Below are 21,188 nucleotides of genomic sequence, written 5' to 3' on the forward strand. Positions count from 1 at the left end.
ACCACAGCACACTGAGCTGATGAAGTCAATGTAATATCAACTATGATGCCCAGATCTTTTCCTGGGTGGTAACTCCTAAAATGGAACCTAATACCATGTAACGACAGCATGGGTTATTTTTCCCTATATGCATCGCTTTACACTTGTCCATATTATATTTCATCTGCCATATGGACACCCAATCTTCCAGACTTGAAAGGCCCTTCTACAATTTATCACAATCCGCTTATGATTTAACTATTCTGAATAATTTTGTGTCATCTGCAAATTTGATCACCTCACTCATCACACGTCTTTCCAAATCATTTACATGTTCTTATGCACTTCCAATTTACTAGCAGAGTATAAATCCCTCAAGCATAATGAACATAAGATCATGAGACTTGCCATACTGGGTCAGACCAAAGGTGCATCCAGCCCAGTAACCTGTTTCCATCAGTGGCCAAGACAGGTCACAAGTACCTGGCAGGATCCCAAGGGGTAGATAGATTCCAAGCTTTTATCTCAACAATAAGCAATGGATTTCTGCAACTCTGCCTTAATAATGGTTAATGGACTTTTCCTCCAGGAACTTGTCCAGACTTTTTTTTAAATGCAGCTACACTAATAGCTTTAACCACATCCTCTGGCAATGAATTCTAGAGCTTAATTATGCATTGAATAAAATATATGTTTCTCTTAATTTTAAATGTATTACCTAGTAACATCAATACGTGTCCCCTGGTCTTTGTACTTTTTGAAAGAGTAAACTGATTAAAGTTTACTTGCTCCATTCCACTCATTATTTTATAGACCTCTATCATATTTCCTCTCTGCCATCTCTTTTCCAAGCTGAAGACATCTAATCTCTTTATCCTTTGTTCATAGGGGAATCATTCTACCACCTTTATCATTTTGGTTGCCCTTTTCTGTACCTTTTCTAATTCTGCTTTATCTGTTTTTGAGATGTGGTGTCCAGAACTGCACACAATACTCAAAATGAGTCCGCACCATGGAGCGACGCAGAGGCATTATGATATTCTCTGTTTTATTCTCATTCCTTTCCTAATAATCCCTAGCATTCTATTTGCTTTCTTGGCTGCTGCTGCACACTGAGCAGAAGATTTCAATATATTACCAACAATGACGCCTAGATCATTTTCCTGAGTGGAGACTGCTAATGGGAAACATTAGACTGTGCAGCTATAATTTGGGTTACTCTTCCCTAAGTGCATCACTTTGCACTTGTCCCCATTACATTTCTTTTGCCATTTGCATACTCAGTCTCCCAGTTTTGCAATTTCCTTTTGCAATTTCTCACAATCCTCTTGTGATTTAACAACTTTGAATAATTTTGTGTCATTGGCAAATTTGATCAACTCACTTGTTGTTCCTATTTCCAGTTCATTTATAAATATATTAAAAAGCAGTGGTTCCAGAACAGATCCCTGGGGCACTCCACTATTCACCTTTCTCCAAACAATATAAGGAAAAAGTAATGGGGAAAAAGACCCTCCTATTTTAATGTATGGCTTTCTTTTTCTGATTGGGAGACTGAAAGGGAGTGCACAAGCCTTCCCTGAAATTTTGGCAACCAGCTACTGGAGGACATAGAACAGAGAGGAACGAAGGGAGATGAGAATTCTGGGAGATGTAATCCCATGGAGGCATGACCTAGGAAGCCAGGTGTGGCTAATTAAGAAGCTGAGTGAGAGATAGGAAGAAGGGCTTGCTGGCCGCAGCCAGGGATGTACAGCCCAGGAATCTACCAGGGTGGCATGGCCCTGAAAGTGTGCCAAGGGACTACAACCTGATGGGACAGGGCCAGGAAAACTGGAAAGCTACCAGTTGATAGGGAATATATCCTTGCCAGAGAGTTTGGGAAACCAGTTACTAAGGGCTTTAGCAGTTTGACAGTGTGCTGAGGAAAAGGGTGTTTTTGGCTTTTGCAAGGAAGTTATGCTTTGTAAATGCCTCTAGCACATGAGTGAACTGCCGTGGTACCAAAGGGCTGGACTTAGGATAGAAATCTGTGACATAAGTTATGTCACATAACAGACTTTGGGGGAGAAAGAGTAATGTTGAAATTATTCCAAACAAAAAAAACTCCCCAGCTTAAGAAAACCTTTCTATGTATCTGTGCATTAAGAATTAAAAGATAAAAATACCACTTCTTTCCTTATCTTGTGAAATTTATCACATGGGAGTGGCTTAGGGACCACTAGAAGAGACTAGAGATATGGTAAACACTATCACCAAAACAGCTCATCGTTGACACTGAAAACTCACTTCAGAGGGGAAATGCTTTATAATAGCCTCTTTGTGCTAATCAGCATGGACTCATATGTCCTGTTGGAATGAAAAACTTTGCACCAAAGCTGAGCTATTACGACATTCAAGAGACACACTAGTAAGACTGCTCTTATCAGCATAGAATGATCTCACACTGCATAATTTCTAGAAATATTTGGGTATTTTTTTCTTGATCTAAACTACTTCAGAACAATGGGGATTGGTTTGATACAATCTAGAAATGATCTGGACAGGGTGAATACCCAGATAAAGAAATCACGACTCATAGGTATAATTGCTACAATTGATATTTCTTGATCTCTAATAAAATAAGACAAACAGAATGGTATTTTGTCCTCCTAGCCTACTGCATAAGTTCTTCCTGGTCTTTGACAATATATAGGGGCAAGAGGATGCTGGGTCAGGAAGTTCTGAGTATTGAAAGAGTCTGGGAAAGAGACAAAAGAGCAGAAAAAAGGCAAAGAAAAGACAAAAAGTGAATAAAAAACTCAAAGCAAAAGTAAAAATGATGAATAGGAAGAGAGAGAGAGAGAGAGCGAGCAATAGAAAAGAAAGAAGAGGTCATAGAGAAAAAGAGTAAGAAATCTAGCCTGTCCTGACAGACAAAGACAGTGTGCCAGCAGCAAGCTGGTCCAAAATGTATTCTTCTCCATCTTTAGGAAACAGTGAAATGGTGACAGACACTGTCACTGTATTGAGAAATTCTGGCATTGTATGAACAAGAGGAAGGCAACTAGCACTACAAATAACTGACACTAATGTATGCCAGACAAGTTATGTCAGTGTTCTCACAGCGGGAATGCCTCATAATTTTCTTTTTACCACCCTGTGAGAAATGGTGGTGACATATCCCTATGCCACATTCACAAAACAACATTTCTTGGGTTTAAGGGTTTGTTTGTTTTTTAATTTGCTCTTGCAAAATGGATTTTAATTTCACTTGCTTTCCGGTCCATACAAACAAAAGTAACATATATTAAGCATAGAAACATAATGGCAGAAAAAGATCATATGGCCTGTCTAGTCTGGCTAGTCACACAAACTACTCATCTCCTCAATCCCTTCCACTGTCTCAGAGATCCTCTGTGTCTATCCCATGGTTTTTTGAATTCAGATACTGACCTTGCCATCACCATCTCCACTGGGAGGCTGTTCCATACATATACCACCCTTTCTGTAAAGAAATATTTCCTTAGATTACTCCCAATTCTACCCCCTTTCACCTGTGACTGCTTGTTCCAGAGCCTCCTTTCCGTTGAACCTTGGACGTATTTAAATATCTCTACATTATCTCTCCTCTCCTGCCTTTCCTCCAGGGCAGGGTTGCTCAAACCTGCCCTATGGGCCCCCCAGTCAGTCGAGTTTACTGGCTGGGGGGGCCCGTAGGACTGGTTTGAGAACCCCTGCTCTAGGGTTTAGATGTTTAGATCATTAAATCTGTCCCCATTTACTTTATAATGAAAACCATTGACCATTTTATTAGCCATCCTCTGAACCAACTCCATCCAGATTATATCCTTTTGAAAGTGAGGTCTCCAGAACTGCATGCAATTTTCCAAATGAGATCTCATCAGGGACTTATAAAGGGGAACGATCACTTCCTTTTATCTGCTGACCATTCCTTTCCCTACGCACCCAAGCATCTTTCTTGCTTTTGCTTTTGCATTATCCACCTATTTGGCCACCTTAAGATCATCAGATACGATCACGCCAGATCCTGTTCTTGAGTCATACTTAATAGAATTTCACCACCCGTGCTGTACCACTTCCTTGGGTTTTTGTAATCCAAAAGCATGGCTCTAACTTTTTTAGCCTGCTGCAGATTTTTGGTATTATCCACAAAAAGGTGACCTTTCCCGATAGTCCTTCTGCAATATTGCTTATGAATACGTTGAAAAGAACCAGTCCAAGGACTGATCTCTGCAGCACACAATTAATAATGCCTTGCTCCTCCACTAGCCTTTGTCATCTTCCACTCAACCAGTTACTAATCCAGTCAGATACTTTAGGGCTCATATCAAGACTGCTCAGTTTATTTATCAGTTGCCTATGTGGAACCATGTCGAAGGCCTTACTGAAATCCAAGTAGACTCTGATCCAACTCTCATTAGCCAACCAAAGAAATTGATCACATTTGTCTGACAAAACCTACCCCTGGTGTAACCATGTTGTCTTGGATCTTGTAATCCACTGGATTCCAGAAACTGCTCTGTCCTCTGTTTTTGTGGTGATTCCATTAAATTACGCACCACAGAGGTGAGTAAATTAATTAACTGGCCTGTAGTTCCCAGCCTCCTCCTTCCAATTTTGTGACTAACCATATCCACCTGTCTCCAGACCTTCAAAAGTACTTTTGACTCTAAAGAAACATTGAAAAAAATCAGCCAGAGGAACTGCTGTAATGTCTATTAAGTTCTCTTAATATCCTCCAATGTATCCCATCCAGCCCCATCGCTTTATCTACTCACAAGCACAGTCTTCTGAAAATCATTTCAATCCTATTTGTGTCCATTTTCTGAGGTTCTACTCCTGGCCTTTCCTCAGTGAAAACCAAAAAGAAGTATTTGTGGTTTTTCATCATCAGCATATACATTTTTCTCCCTTTCTCCTCCGAGTCTCACAATGTCCTCCTGTTACTAATATATCTAAGAAAAAAAGCCTTGTCCCTCCATTTTTTCATTTGCAGCTTTGCTCTTCTGACTACTTTCCCAGCTTCTCTTAGTTTTCCCAGATATTGTCCCCTGTCTTCTTCCTTCTGTGATCACTTCTAGTTTATGAACACTAACCTTTTTTCCTTACCTTTTCAGCTACTTCTTTAGAAAGCCACAGCAGCCTCTTTCCTTTATTTACTTTCTTAACAAAAAGGTTAAATGCCCTTACAATACCTTCTTTTGCCCACTGCTCTTCCACTTCCCCTAGATTTTCCCATTTAACTAACACTTCCTTGATGTGCATCCCCATTTTAACAAAATTAGGTGGTAACTTTGAAACAACTGCGTGAGCGCACATGCTCATGTCCAGAGACTCATCCATTTTATAACATATGTGCGTATGTACATGCATGTTTGAAAATATCCTGGACGCGTGTACACGTGCACAATTTTAAATGGATGTGCACATGTGCGTGCACATGCTGCATCTACTGCGAAAGTCGGGGAATTTTGTAAGGGACGCACACCGATGCCATAGCTAGTTTTCCTAGTTTGTTCCCAGTTCGCCCAGTTTACCGATAGGACTTGCAAATGCCCCTGTTGTGCTTCCCGGCCGAGTCTGCTCCGCGGCTGGTCCTGCTCACCTGGTCCGACCGTCTACCAGCTCATCCCTGAGTCCCTGCGCTGCTCGGCCACGGCGTCCACGGGCGTCCCCGGTTCCTTCACGGCCTTCCTCATCGCAGCTGTCCTCGCACTGGGGCTCGGCATCCTCCTCGGCATCGGCCCGCCCCCTAGTGTGCGCGCGGGGAGCTCTCCTTAAGTTAAAGGGCCAAGAGTGGGAAAACCTCGGGCAGTGCTCGAGTCTGACATCATTTGAGCAGAGTATTTAAACAGCAGCTCTAGCCCTAGCTCATTGCCTTGGCAATCGAGTCGTACACGCCGGTGTGTCTAGTTTGCCTTCCAACATTTCCTGTTCCAGTGTCTCTTGTTCCAGTGTTTCTTGTTCCACTGTCTCCCATTCCAGTGTGTCCTGTTCCAGCGTCTCCTGTGTCTCCTGTTCCAGAGTCTCCTGTTCCTTCATCTCTCCATCCTTGGTAGTACCCTCCAGACTGACCTCACGGTACTGACTATTGCTTGCTCCTGACTATTCTTGATTGCTGCCTGGACCTGACCTCTGCCTGAACACCAACTACTCTTGACCGCTGCCTGGAAGTGACCTCTGCCTGGACACTGACTACTTCCAGATTGACTACAGGTACTGACCCCTGCTTCGGCTACCATTCTGATCTACTCTGGCCTTGATCCTCGCTATCCATTCGGACTCCCTGTTCTGGCCTCCTGTGACTGCTAGACATTCTGGTGTGGATCTCGACTGCGCACCCTTGTTCGTGGTGGGCACTCCTCTACACTTCCTCTCCAGGAGATCCTGAGAGGCCCACCTAAGACCAGGCAGTCTGGGTAACCTAGGGCTCAACCTGAGGGGAACCCCGGGTTGCTATTGGTGAAGCTCCAGCTAGCCTCTGTCTCCTCCTGTGCTCCGCCTCCTGATGGCAGGCGCTCTCCGGGTCTGACCGGAGGGCCATACCAATCCTGCACCAGGCCAAGGGTCCACCTCCAGCGCAACAGCCCCTAATTTAGCCCCTAATTTAGCCACCCTTTCCCCCTGTTAGCCCCAACCCTTAAAATCCTGCTGACTAGCCTAGATATTTTTGGTTTTTTACTTATACGCTATTAAGCGCACATCTCTTGGTCTTCCCCCAACTCGCCCATGCCCCGACCAGACCTCGCCCAGATGCCGCCCCTTTTTCTAAACTTTTGACTTGTGTGCGTTATGGCAGATACGTGCGTACATGGGCGGCTTATAAAATCCACTTGGCGAGCGCCAGCCCAACTTATGCATGTATCTCCCGGCTTTGGTATGTAGGGTTTTTTTTTAATTCACCTGTTAGTTTTCCTGAAGACTAGGACCTTCACCTTTAAAAGCATCTTCACTGTCTGCATTCTAATATTGAACCACACCATCCAGTGATTGCCAGATGATCATCCACAAGGGCATCAGAAAAACTCTCTCCATTGCTAAGCACCAGATCCAGTATTGCCCCTTCCTTTGTGGGTTTCATTATCAGTTGATGGAATAGTTCAACTTTCAGATAATCTGGGATCTCCCTGATTCTAGATGGTACTACAGATGGGTTATCCTAATTAATATCTGGTATACTGAAATCACCTTGCAATACTACCTCACCTTTTAATATCCTCCATTAAACTCTATCCCTTTCTTTTGCCTGCGATGGAAGTCTGTATATCACACCAATATAAATGGATGTTCCATTTCCTCTTTCCAGATTAACCCTCATTGCCTCCGCATTACCTTGTAAGCACTGCAATCCTGTTGCTTTAATATTTTTATATATACTGCCACTCCTCCTCCTTTTATTCCTATCCTGTCCTTCCTGAATAGATTGTAACCTATTTTAACTATTTTCCAGTCATGTTTTTCTGTATACCATGTCTCTGAGTCAGCCACTACATCCAAGCCAGCCTCTTCCATGACTTCCTCTAGATCTGGGAATTTATTTCCCTTACTAGCTTCCCAGATGTTGTCCTTTTTTCCCATTTCTCTAAGTGTTTAAAGATTCACTTGCTAGAGTACTTTCACTTACCTATTTTAAAGTCAGTCTGTTCTGGAAAACACTGCACCCTTTCTTCGACAGGTGGACCCGATCTCTGCTCAGCAGTCCTTGAAACATCATCACATCAAGAAGCCAAAATGCTCTCATTGACATAATCTATGCAGCCATTCATTCATCTCTAGAATGTAAGCTTCCCTGCCTGGGTTTTTAACTTTGACTAGAAGGACCAAGGAGCATACCACCTGCTACACCTTCTATCCCAGAGCCTAAGGTCACTTTTGATATGGTCTTTGTGGTACCTAGTAGTATCATTCATGACAGCATTGATGAGTAGCATTGGAGAGCAGTAGGTTTCAGGTTTTTCCTAGATGGAATGGTTGTTGAGATCTCAGTTTTTGCAAATTTTGGTTTCTCCTCATACTGGGAACTGGTTCCTCCTCCAGTTCTATGTCTGCATACTGGTTCTTCAGCTCAAGAGAAATTGGAATTGGGATGTATGTTCTAGTGGTTGTAGTAACCTTTGTCCAACTGTCATCTTTTGGTCCAGTTTTACCTTCCCTTCTGCTTGTGTTTTCCATCTTTGATACCTCATTCAGCATTTTATTGATATAGTCCTCATTCTCATGCATGCTTCTCAGTCTTGCTGCCTCCCCTCTGAGTTCCACCACCTGTTTCCTGAGGAAGTCAACCTGCAGACATCAGTCATACTGAACCTCATTATGGATCAGAATTTCCATCTGGACAGTAGTAGAAGTAGTAACAGTGGTGACAGCTCTGGAGATATGTTGTTTCCTGGCCATCCTTCAGCTATTAGGAATTTCTAGTATCTGTTGAAAGAACTAAGAAAGATCTACTATAGTCCCTACCTTTTCTTCAGCTGTTCATCAAGTTAAATTAGCTAACCTGTGGAATCTAGCTTCCATCTCCACATTCAGAATCCTTGTTTGTAGTCCTGTTTGCTTGCTCACTTGTTGCTTTGAAACATGAAGTGGCTTATCTTACCTTTTCAGATGACAATATGTATTTATATATAGGTGTCCATACTCAGTAAGCTGTTAGTGACAAGTTATCCTGCTTTTGGCAAGTCTTGTGGGGGTCAGGAGGTCCCCCATACTTGCCAAAGGTCCCTGGTGGTCCAACGGGGGTCCGGGAGTGATCTCCTGCACTCAGGCCATCGGCTGCCAATAATCAAAATGGCGCCGATAGCCTTTGCCCTTACTATGTCACAGGGGCTACCAGTGCCATTGGTCAGCCCCTATCACATGGTAGGAGCACAAGATGGTGCCAGCCGTCCATTGCTCCTACCATGTGACAGGGGCCGACCAATGGCACCGGTAGCCCCTGTGAAGGTCAGCTATCGGCGTGAGTGCAGGAGATGGCTCCCGGACCCCCAGCTGGACCACCAGGGAGTTTTGGTAAGTCTTGGGGGAGGGGGGGTCAGGAGGGTGGGAGGTTGTAGTTAATTAAATTTTAGCTAGGAAACGAATAAGAATGAACACATGAACATATCGGGGGGCCCCCCTTGCTGAATGCAACGTATCTGCCCCCGACGAATACGAATACCAAATGGAACATATGTGGTCCCTCTGCACATCCCTAACATCTACCCGTTCTAGACCTCTCATGATTTTAAACACCTCTATCATATCCCCCCTCAGCTGTCTCTTCTCCAAGCTGAAAAGTCCTAACCTCTTTAGTCTTTCCTCAAAGGGGAGCTGTTCCATCCCCCCCATCATTTTGGTCGCCCTTCTCTGTACCCTCTCCATCGCAACTACATCTCCTTTGAGATGCGGCGACCAGAACTGTACACAGCACTCAAGGTGTGGTCTCACCATGGAGCGATACAGAGGCATCATGACATCTTCCGTTTTATTCACCATTCCCTTCCTAATAATTCCCAACATTCTGTTTGCTTTTTTGACTGCAGCAGCACACTGAACTGACGATTTCAATGTGTTATCCACTATGACACCTAGATCTCTTTCTTGGGTGGTTGCACCTAATATAGAACCTAACATTGTGTAACTATAGCATGGGCTATTTTTCCCTATATGTATCACCTTGCACTTATCCACATTAAATTTCATCTGCCATTTTGATGCCCAATTTTCCAGTCTCACAAGGTCTTCCTGCAATTTATCACAATCTGCTTGTGATTTAACTACTCTGAACAATTTTGTATCATCTGCAAATTTGATTACCTCACTCGTCGTATTTCTTAAAGGTCACAAAATTTGTCATTGTTCTTAACAATTCAGGCATTGAATTCCAGAGGCTGGGGCCTGCAATTGAAAAAGCCTGTCCCTTACTAAACTCAGTTGGGCTGAGTTAATACCGGTTACCACCAAAACCGCCTTTGTGCAGATCATAATGCACAAGAGGGGGTATAAAGCTGTATCGGAGCCCTTAATGATGAAAAACCCTCAACATGCAGAACATTAAATAGCAATGTTAAAACCTGAAAATGTATTCTGTATTTTATAGGTAACCAATGAAGCTCTGCTAAAATAGAGGTGATACATTCATAGTGACTACACCCACTCAAAACATGGACCACAGAATTCTGTAACATTTGTAGTGCACGTAAAATGCTCTCAGGGAATCCCGGCATCAAGGAATTACAATAGTCCACTCCTGCAAATAAAATTGTTTGTAACACCATACAAAATGCTACCATATCCAATAGCAGTTTAAGATGACATAGCATATGCAATTTTTAATATCCAACTTTTATTAGATTATTTGTATGCGCTCTCAAAGAGAACTTATATTCCAAAATGACACCTAAATTATAATTATGTACTTGCCTAGTAAATTTAATATTATGACTATCAAAATTTAAAGACAGTAGGTCATCCAATAATGAGACACTACTCAACACTTTGAAGTGGAGAAAAGTGGAATGAATAAATAAATAAATAGATAGATAAATATACATAAATACAAAGTTCTGCCTTTGCAGCATTCATTAAAAGATTGTTCTGAAGGAGCCACTGCTGAATAATGGTCAAATGTCTTTTTAATGATTTTATGGCACCAGTAATCTATCGAGTTATAGGCCTGCCAAACTGAATATCATCTGCGTAGATGGAAAAACTCAGGCCCAGCCCTGCCAACATTTCACAAAGCGATAACAAATATATATTAAATAAAGTTGCCGACAGGGCTGATTCCTGAGGAACTCCAGTATTAACTGAATACCATGCAGATGTTGTACTGCCAATTCAGACCCGTTGAGATTGACCAGCCAAAAAAAGAGTCGAGCCAACACAATACCGTTCTGTTCCCCTAATCCCTATACTACTCTAGTTGCCTAAGCAATATTCTATGATCTAAGGTGTCGAACGCGGCCGACAGATCCAGCATTACCAGAATATATTTCCGGCCACTATGAAACCCATGTAAGATGGCATGAAAGATTGATAATAGTAGAGCTTCTCTACATAGCTCTTTCGGAATCTCCCCTCCGGAAGAAGTCACAGAGTCCAGGCATTAATGATGTGCAACCAAACTATCCATTCAGGAAGTGATTGCATGCAGATTGGTATGAAGCCATTTGACTTGGAGCCCATTTGCCCCATTGATGAGAGCTGATGACCAACATCTGCTACGGGTGCCATAGTCCCTTTATCGGTGCCTTGGTGGATTTGTCCCTTTATCCCCCCCCACCCCTTGCTGATGAATTTCTGTCATCTGGGCTGCCACATTCCTGAGATGCTAAAGTGATAACATGCCTAGGAATCCCGTGGGTATGAAAGGTGCGACGCACATCCAAACATTTAGTATTGCAGTGCGGGGGCAATTTTCAAATTGTCTGCATTGTGACAAAGCCTGCAAATACCTTTCGCCCACAGTCTTTGCATCAAGTTTCAAAGAGGAAAGTATAGAAATGCTTTTGCTCTGAATCTCGCTACAGACAAAGCTGCCTGTGGACGTGTTCACCAGCTTTCCGTGCATGTAGGTTTTTTTTTCTTATTCATAGAAAACAACGCGCATAGAGTTGAAAATGCAATCTGTGCGCACGCAAAACACTGCTCCCTCCCGCCAACATTTTCCCTAAAAGTGACTAAAAGTGGAGCCTGTTGTGGGATGCCGTGCATGCTGTTAGAAATATATTGAGGGAGGACAGTTATCAGGTGGTCAATCTGCATGCACAAGTCACTATTTTCCTGCTGGAAGCAAAATATTTTAGAAAGTAAAGCAGGAAGTCAGATATTCTCCAAATTTGTGAAGGCTCTTGGAAATTACCTCCAAACAGCATACAGCTGAAGCCCTGATTGTACTTTAGCTCACACACTGGTTAAGATACCAACAGAATGATCCTCTTAAAAGTACAGCTGCAGAGGAAAAAGAAAAAAATTGAAAAATTGTGCGTGATAAAATGTTTTTTCCTGGCATTTCGTGGTGAATGTTTTTCAAATGATACTAAAACATATACTTGTTTCTGTTACGCATCCCGTCCGCGGCTGGCCTGCGCACGGGCCTGCTCACCTCCATGGTTCCATGGCAGGTCTCGGGTCGGCCTCCCTAGCAGCAGCTGCAAGCGCTTCCAGGCCTTGGCGTCCCGCGGCGGCTGTCGCCGGCCTTCCACTGCACACCAGGCCTCTCGCCGGAGCTCGGCGTCCTCAGCTGTGTTGGCCACGCCCCTACATGCACGCGCGCGCGTGGACCGCCCGGCCTCTTGTAGGGCCAGGGGCAGGTCCTAGCTCTGCGGCGCGCCCTGATTGATTCCCTGTTATAAGGAACTTCCTGCTTGTACTTCCTTGCCTTGGCAATTGGGTTAGTGTCTTGCTAGATTGTCACTGCGTCTGAACCTTGTTCCAGTCTTGTTCCAAGTCTCGTTCCAGGATCCTTCTGTTCCTGCCTTGTTCCTGCATCCTAGTACTCCAGAGTCCTTCTGTTCTTGTTCGTCTGTCCGTCTCCCCAGATAGTACCTCCGGACTGTCTCACTGGTACTGACCTCGACTTGCTCCTTGACCTGCCTGCCTGCTGCCTGCCTTCTGACTCCAGTCTGTTCCTCGACTTGCCTGCCTTCTGACTCCAGTCTGTTCCTCGACCTGCCTGCCTGCCGCCTGCCTTCTAACTCCAGTCTGCCCCTCGATCTGCCTGCCTTCTGATCTCAGCTTGTTCCTAGACTCATCTGCTTGCTGCCTGCCTTCTGATCTCGGCCTGCCTATGACCTCGTCTGACCTCCGGAACCTGACCTCTGCTTTGCTGACCCCCGGACTCTGACCTCTGCCTGCTTGACCACGTCTCTAGATTCTGGCTCTGTTCCTAGTCTTGTCATCACCTACGCTATTCTGGTCCTCCTTGTTCCATCTGACTTCCAGTCTCGAACCTGACCGCGCTCCCCTTCTGTCTGTAGGCACACCGGACTTGCATCCTTCCAGGAGACCCTGCGAGGCCCACCTAAGTCCAAGCGGCCCGGGTCCTTTGGGCTCCTCCCAGGGGGACCTCAGGCTTCCAGTGGTGAAGCTCATTCTAGCCTCTGTCTCCCCCAGTGCTCTGCCCCCTGGGGGCAGTTGCTTCCTGGTCCCTACCAGGGAGCCGTTCTCCACTGCTCCAGGACAAGGGTCCACCCACAAGTGCAACAGTTTCATGGGATCTCACATGGGACTATGTTCTCATGGAATCCTTTGCTGGATGTATTTTTGATGGGATTCAGGGGAGAAGAAATCTTTTAAATGACATCCCTTATTAACTTTGTTTTTCATGTGCTCTTGCATAGGGTGTGCTTTCATAAAATTGTGTGTTCTGTGGGGATTTTTTTTAATGGGCTCTTGTGGGGTGCATGTTTTTCAAGGGTTTCTATAATGAGAAGATTCTTTGAGTGCATGTGTCATGGGATCCTGTAATTAATGTGACTTTTTCATGGGATCTCAGACTGTCAGGTGAATTTTCAAAGGAATTACTCATAGAAATGTAACATACTATAGTATCAATTTTCAAAAATCAATTACCCACATTAAGTGCACTTAACATGGGTAAAATCTATTGACAATTCAATGGTATAAATTATAGCAATTTTCCAAAGCCCACTTGCACAGGTAAAGAGCATTTACACATGTAAAGCCCAGTTTTAAGTGTGTAAATGCTTATGAAAATCAGGCCCTGAATGTATTTTTCACTGGATCCCAAGGTGAGCCTGCCTTTCATCAATTCTCAGGAAACTCACCTATTTTCATGTTCACTGGAACCCTTTTCTTCAACCCTGGCCCATCCATTCTGGGCAAGATGGATTACATGCTTTTTGCTTTCCATTTTATCATTCACCTTTATTATCGTTTTATTTATTTCTCACTTTTCCAACAAAAGAACTCAAAGCAGGTTTCAGCACAATCAGGATTGTAAGCATTTCAGATACAGACAAATCGGAGGACTATATCAGGATGATAGCAAAGTAAGGCACACTAGATGGAGGTATAAAAGATGTAATAGGGTAACCGATGAGATGTTCCCAACGTTCATCGGTATATAAAAGCCTTTACATACATACATACATACATACATACATACATACATACATAAATAAATAAAACAAAACATGTGGGGGAGGCATAATGAGGTAAATGTATCGGTAGGTAATATAGGGGTATAGGGGTTAAGAATGGACTACGAGCAGTTCTTGCGAATATCAACAATGGCTTAGGATGATGACTGGATAAGGCACAAATTAATGTCTTTAGGGAAGATGCGTAGTACCTTTAGCCCTATACGGCAAGGGCAGAGTCCTGGAATTGTGGATAGCATGCTCAGAGAGGCATTACTCTTTCTGAATTACTTGCTGGCATGAACATATAGGGGAAAGGGACAGACGTAAGCCCCTAAATTATAATATAGAACATTGACATGATCAAGGAATGTTTTACTATGCTTTGGGATTATTGAACCTACAGAAACCTTCTTGTATTTTTTTCTAGTACTGACTGTAGAAACCTTCTATTCCTGGTTTTTTGTTTTTTTTTTTCTCTTTTTTTCTTGTTCCTTTTGCCACGGGGCTTAACACTGCCGCCCCCTTAGGCCACTCTGAGCAGAGGCTTCCGTCACAGGAAGGCATTGCAAAATACCGCAGTATTTTGTAGCATGTAATTAAATGGTAACCCACTAGTCAATAACTGCAAAGTCTAATGTCTCTCAACTGCCAAGCAGTGAGGAGGCTTTTGACTTCACCGCAGGGAGAAAACTTATTATAATGGCACCAAAAGATTCATCAGCATGCATTCAGCGTCTAGATAATACATTATAAGAAGCTGCAAAGGAATTGAGGTGGTGAGCTGCTTTTGCACTGTTCCAGCAGATGGGAATCCTCAGGCAGTACACTGCCCATTTGATTAGTATTTTTAAGTTCCAATAGAAGAAGAGGAAAAAATAAAAATTAGCAAAGGTCTCGGGCGACTTTCTAGAATTCCTATCCTCAGTGTGCTATGCCGAATTGTTGCTGGCATTTGATTAACACAGTACGTCTTACATTTGCAGACCTGAAGCTGCCAGCAGTGATGCTCTTAATTGGGATCTTTTGGGTTCGTCTTTCACCTTCACGAAATTAGAATTGATTTTATGGTAAGCAGCAGACAGTGGCTTCCAGCAGATGTCCCCAGAGGGTTTCATGGGAAGAGGCACATGGAGTGTTTTCTTCCCTATGAGGATAATAAACACATTTTTTTTTAAAGAGATGTTGGAAGCAACATGACAATCTGAGTTGAAAAACTTTATCGTGCCATGCCAGCCCTTTGCTTTAAGTATCAAATAAACACTGCTGCACAGTGCCCAGCAGCTTGATGGAACAGTACAGAAGCTGGCACCATGCAGCTTCTCCTCTTTCACCATTATAATTAATCGCACACTGGTGCATAAAAATCACATCTGCTTTTTACAACATCTTCCCCCATTTCACATACAGATCTATGTCCTTCTCCACCTCACACTTCATATAGCTAAACTCTTGACACCCTCTGTTCACACTCTTACATCCCGTATCTCCAGTTTCCTACATGCCCTGTTGTCTACATCTTCTTCTCACCTACTCTATATCCTTGCACCACCTGCCATATCTTCCCATCCCCCACCCTACATCCTTTCTCCATTCCCCACTCTGTCATGTCCTCTCTCTATGCTCCATATCTCCCCCCCCTCCCCCGGTGCTGACCCCTCCCCCCCCAAATCAGTCAGAAAGAATTTGCTGCACTTACTTCCTCTCACCAGGCAGAGATCACAGCTGAAAAGCACCAGTACTGCTGAGTTTAGATATACTGGGAAATGGGCCATCTCCTCTGTTACAGAAATCCTTTGCCACACGTTTCCCTTGAATGCCCTGGAGAAACACACACTCATTGGTTTGAAAATAAAACCGGGCCGGGTCTGAAGATGAATTGCAATTTTTTCTTAGCGCCATAGACCAGTCCTGCTTGGCTGCCTCTTTCTCTGATGCAGCTTAAAATTTCCCAGCCATACATTTGCAGAGGAAAGATCCCCCCCACCGGCTTCGGTACTCAGTAGCAAGCCAGTCTCAGATGCTCCTCGCAGGTTTGCAGCTGCAGAATAATCCAGGGTATTGTGCCTCCGAGCACTGGAAAAGTCTGATCTTCCAGGAGATTAAAGCTGTGATTCACGAATCTCATAGGCTGAGCAGTGAGCGGAGTTACTAGATAGGTTTTAAAACAAATGATTAGTGTTAGACTGGCAGAAGAGCATACAGCTCCCTTGTATACCACTAATAGTATCCATTACTGATATTAACACTGGGCATGCTCCCTTCCCTTAGCCCTATGATACCCGATGAATAATTTACCTATCAACTAAGTAGACTACTTCCCTGAGATTCTCAGAAGTGCTTATGTTCCAAAGGTTAATAATATCCCGGTAATATCAGTTTGCATTAGCAGTAGGCACTCTTTATCATTCATCTCCATTCCCCAATCACATTTGCAGTTGACGCTGTATATATATCAGTAATATCTGTCCCTCCTTAGTTTGGATACTCTGTACACTATTAGATACCTATTCTCAGTAATACCAGCACTGAACACGTGCTGTATACCATTGATATTCAGTCTTTAGTGCTTCCATCACTGAGAACTCTATACTACGTACTTATTATGCTCATATACCAGTAATATCAGCCCTGGACAACTCGTACACACCAAAATAAGCCTAAAATGATAAAACAATGTAGAATAATTTTAAAGAACTCAAAAGCTGTAGACATAAGTCCACATTTCAAGTTTTTGTCAAATATCAAATGCCTGAACAATGAATTATAATTCTGTTTATAAAAGAGGCATCAGACGGGCAGCTAAATGAATACAATTCTGTTTCTTAGCAAATAAGCTCTGACCAACATCTCTTGCCTCAAAAATCTTTGTGTGTCAATTTTAGAAATACAGGTAAAATAGCATTGTTCAATTGCTCGTAATACTTCTAATGTCTCCAGTAATGGCAGTGGAGGTGTGAGTGATGTCAGTTATTTTTAGGATGACGACAACAGAAAATACACAGCAGGGGACGAAAAGAAGGGATTTTGTCCAGGAGCAAAGAAGCCAGAGAGCGACCCATCAACGAGGCAGCGGGAGTCGCAGAACGTGCAGTAGTTAATATTTCAAACACAGATCTTAACTCCCACCACATTAAGGTATTGCAAAAGGGCCTTTCTTTTATACCTTCGGCTTCGGTACAGATGGATGTGTTTCAAGTTCAGATAGATCATAAGATAACTCTGCAATGTTTCTGAAAAACAATTTTAACCAAAGCAAGAGATAAAACTTTGCTAAGACAACCTGAACTTGAAACACATCCATCTGTACCGAAGCCGAAGGTATAAAAGAAAGGCCCTTTTGCAATACCTTAATGTGGTGGGAGTTAAGATCTGTGTTTGAAATATTAAGTACTGGAGGTGGAGAAGAAGGGAGCCTGAGTTGGAAGGAGGCCGGGACTGCTTATTGCACTGCTCGTTTGAATTGTTTGCCTGCTCCGGGGGTAAGGAAGGACCTAGCCCCAATGGTACCTGCAAGCTTCTGCCTTCTGACGTCATCATTGAGGGCCCATAAAATTGGCCCATTTACGGTGACCCTGTGGGGTGGAGGAGAAGGGAGCCCTGAATTGGAAGGAGGCCAGGACTGCTTATTGCACTGCTCGTTTGAATTGTTTGCCTGCTCCGGGGGTAGGGAAAGACCTAGCCCCGGCGGTACATGCAAGCTTCCAGCTTCTGACGTCATCATCGAGTGCCCATAAAATTGGCCCGTTTATGGTGCGCAGCTACCGTGGTCGCGCGCGTCACCCAAGCCCCATGCGTCTAAGGGGCGCGCGGCTTTGTTTTAAAAGATTCTCCTCCCTATAGACTCCTCCACCTTAAAATTAAGTTACTTGTACTTTGTTTTAAATATCTGGCTTTCTCCTCCTAAAAACCTCCAGATAGCAGTAACAATGAGAATTTAATTTAGGAAGCAACTGATTGCTCTCAGAAGTTTCCTATGATTTGACTCTGTTTGGTATATAAATTATGTCACACACTAAAAGGAAGGGCAAGCTGAAGGAGGCAGCAGCAACGTCTTCCCCAGCAAACCCTTCCCAAGTAAAAATTGAGAGCTTCTTCAGCCCAGCCTTTGAGAGACCCCCTGAGGGAAGCGCTGTGAACCCAGTTGTTGAGCCAAAGCTGGATTCACCTGCTTCACCAATTTCACTCAGTCCAGGGGCACCAGCAACTCCCTCTCCACCCTTTTTGGTCTGCTCTGGGGAAAAAGCTTTTCCCAAAAATGGAACAATTTCTGAATTAACAGGAGTTGATACTACACCATTTGTGGAAATGGGAGAAAAGATAAATGTTTCTCCCTCTTATTATTAACTTCTGGCTTATTTTCACGGTTTTCTCTCTCACTCCTACCCCCCCTCAACCTCCCTTAATTCACTATCCTGTAAATATCTTGTAAATACTCTCCTGTAAATATCCTGTAATTAACCCCCCCTGCCCCGTAAACAGTGATTCTCTAACCTTTAACTTCCCTCAGCCCCTTCTATCTATCATCACAATTCTCCTTAATTCCCTCCACCCCAGTTAATTAGTAAATTGTAACTCCTTTATGCAACCATAATGTTCTTTGTCCTTATGCAACTTTTAATGATCCCTGTATTTGCTATGTTTTCCCTTAGCCCATATTAACTATTCTTGTTTTAATTGTTTAATACTGTTTTAAAAACCGTTCTTTGTAAAGCTATGTTAGCTGCACTACCAGTTCTGTGGAAACCGATGTGATGTTCCGAACGAATGTCGGTATAAAAAAAAAAAAAAAGTTAAATAAATAAATAAATGAATAAGGAAGAGTTAAGAGCAAAGGTACTGACGGGGGAAGAAGAGGGACCCTCCAATAAATACACAGAAGTGTTGGATATTGGAGGTGTAGAATTAGTCAGCGAAACTCCTATTAAGATCGTAGAAAAACCATCAGTAATTACTTTAGAATCTGTTTGGTCCACAATTATGACCTTAGAAAAAGCTATATCAAAGTTAACTAATGTTATGATGGAAATGAACAATCGGGTATTAAAAACAGAACAACAACTTGAAAAACAGAATCTACAGTTGGAGGACTTGGAAAAAGGCATCCAAAATCCAGAAAGTTCAAGCGGGTATAATGCAAGGAGAGATGATTCGGATGAAAAATCTTGAAAGATTAGAAAATGAATCTAGATATTTAACTCTTAGAGTTATAAATTTTCCTTTGATCAGATTAACATCTTTACAAGATCAATTTAAAAAGTATTTGAATGAAGTATTTATTTATTTATTTATTGTTTTTGTTATACCGAGTTTCATGATAGGCATCACATCAACCCGGTTTACAAATAACAAGGAGTGTAAAGCATAACGTAACGTAAAAAACAATATTTTCAATAAGAACCTTGAACTTTAAATACAGTGAATCAGAAAAAGGGAGAGGGAAAGTTACAAAAAACAAGGAAAATAAACTTGTAAAATAAACAAATAGGGGTAGATTTTAAGAGGCGCGCGAACAGCCTACTTTTGCTTGCGCATCAGACTCAAGCAAAAGTACGCTGGATTTTAGTAGATACGCGCGGAGCCGCGCGTATCCACTAAAATCCTGGATCGGCGCGCGCAAGGCTATCAATTTTGTATAGCCTGCGCGCGCCGAGCCGCGCTGCCTCCCCCCGTTCCCTCCAAGGCCGCTCCGAAATCGGAGCGGCCTTGGAGGGAACTTTCCTTTGCCCTCCCCTCACCTTACCCTCCCTTCCCCTACCTAACCCACCCACCCGGCCCTGTCTACACCCCCCCCTTACCTTTGTCGGGGGATTTACGCCTCCCGGAGGGAGACGTAAATCCCCGCGCGCCAGCGGGCCTGCTGCGCGCCGGGCCGCGACCTGGGGGCGGGTACGGAGGGCGCGGCCACGCCCCCGGGCCGTAGCCACGCCCCGTACCCGCCCCCAAAACGCTGCCGACACGCCCCCGCAACGCCGCGCGCTCCGGCCCCGCCCCCCGACACGCCCCCCTCCGAGAACCCCGGGACGTACGCGAGTCCCGGGGCTCTGCGCGCGCCGGGAGGCCTATGTAAAATAGGCTTCCCGGCGCGCAGGGCCCTGCTCGCGTAAATCCGCCCGGTTTTGGGCGGATTTACGCGAGCAGGGCTCTGAAAATCCGCCCCATATTTTACAAGTAAACAAATAAACTTGTAAAATAAACAAGTACTAAAAATACCATCAGAAGCTACTCCTCCTCTTGCAAAGATATACTATATTTTGTCCAATAGCGTGAGTGAAGAACAAACATCTCCGTTAAATGTGACTGAGTTGCTTGAGACGTCTAGTGATGAGATTGTGGAGAAAAAGAGGAACTGTATTAGTAAAATGTGTATCTCCCTCAGATAGGGACATGGTTCTTAGATTATTTCTGCGTAATAGAGTTGTTAAATTTTATAATCATCAAATCTGGATATTTCCAGATATAGCTAAAACGACTGAACGAAGAAGGAAACAATTCGTAGCTATGAAACAACTAGTTGTACAGTTGGGTGCCCAAATAGTAGTTCAGTATCCCTGTAAATGTTTATTAAGATTGAATAATGAGAGGTACATATATTATGAACCAGATGATTTAAAAGTGTTTCTAGAAGCTAAGAAGCTAGTTGGGAGCAATGTTGGCTAAAGAACTTGCTGTATAGTAAAAATAAGAGGACTATACTTCTTATTTCCTTAGATATAGTATTGTTAAGAAATGCTCATTTATTTTAAATTGTTGACTGCTAATTTCATAGTAAATAGGACATCTGTTGGAAATTTACAATATAGCTGGTAAATATTGGATTGTTGAATTTATAACTGAAACATTTTGTTTTCTTTGTAACTTTGTATTATCCAATCTTATTTGTATGATTATACCCTTGGGGGTAGATTTTCAGACCGCGCGAATAGGCGTACTTTTGCTGGCGCATCAGGCACAAGCAAAAGTACACGGGATTTTAGTAGATACGCGCGTAGCCGCGCAAATCTTGGATCGGCGCGCGCAAGGCTATCGATTCTGTATAGCTGGCGCGCGCCGAGCCGCGCAGCCTACCCCCGTTCCCTCCGAGGCCGCTCCGAAATCGGAGCGGCCTCGGAGGGAATCCTC

The 21,188-nt window shown here is 43.5% G+C and overlaps 1 protein-coding gene across 2 annotated transcripts in view; it reads right to left on the reverse strand.

Annotated features, from left to right (window-relative positions):
- The window catches only part of FNDC4 (fibronectin type III domain containing 4), an 85,417-nt gene extending 67,679 nt beyond the window's left edge, over positions 1-17,738 (reverse strand). Inside the window, exons 1-3 of one of the 2 annotated variants that reach the window (XR_003855936.1) lie at positions 17,577-17,738; positions 15,766-16,217; positions 13,856-15,213 (exon numbers count right to left, since the gene is read on the reverse strand). Coding sequence is in view for 1 of the 2 variants with exons in the window: in XM_029597033.1 (XP_029452893.1) it covers positions 15,766-15,907 (142 nt within the window). In the remaining variant the exon portion in view is untranslated. Of the gene's footprint in view, positions 1-13,855; positions 15,214-15,765; positions 16,218-17,576 lie in introns of those variants that run through there. The other variant, XM_029597033.1, reaches the window with a different exon arrangement.
- Between the last annotated feature and the right edge of the window lie 3,450 nt (positions 17,739-21,188).

This window comes from Rhinatrema bivittatum, chromosome 3, assembly GCF_901001135.1.
Source record: "Rhinatrema bivittatum chromosome 3, aRhiBiv1.1, whole genome shotgun sequence".
Taxonomy (NCBI): domain Eukaryota; kingdom Metazoa; phylum Chordata; class Amphibia; order Gymnophiona; family Rhinatrematidae; genus Rhinatrema; species Rhinatrema bivittatum.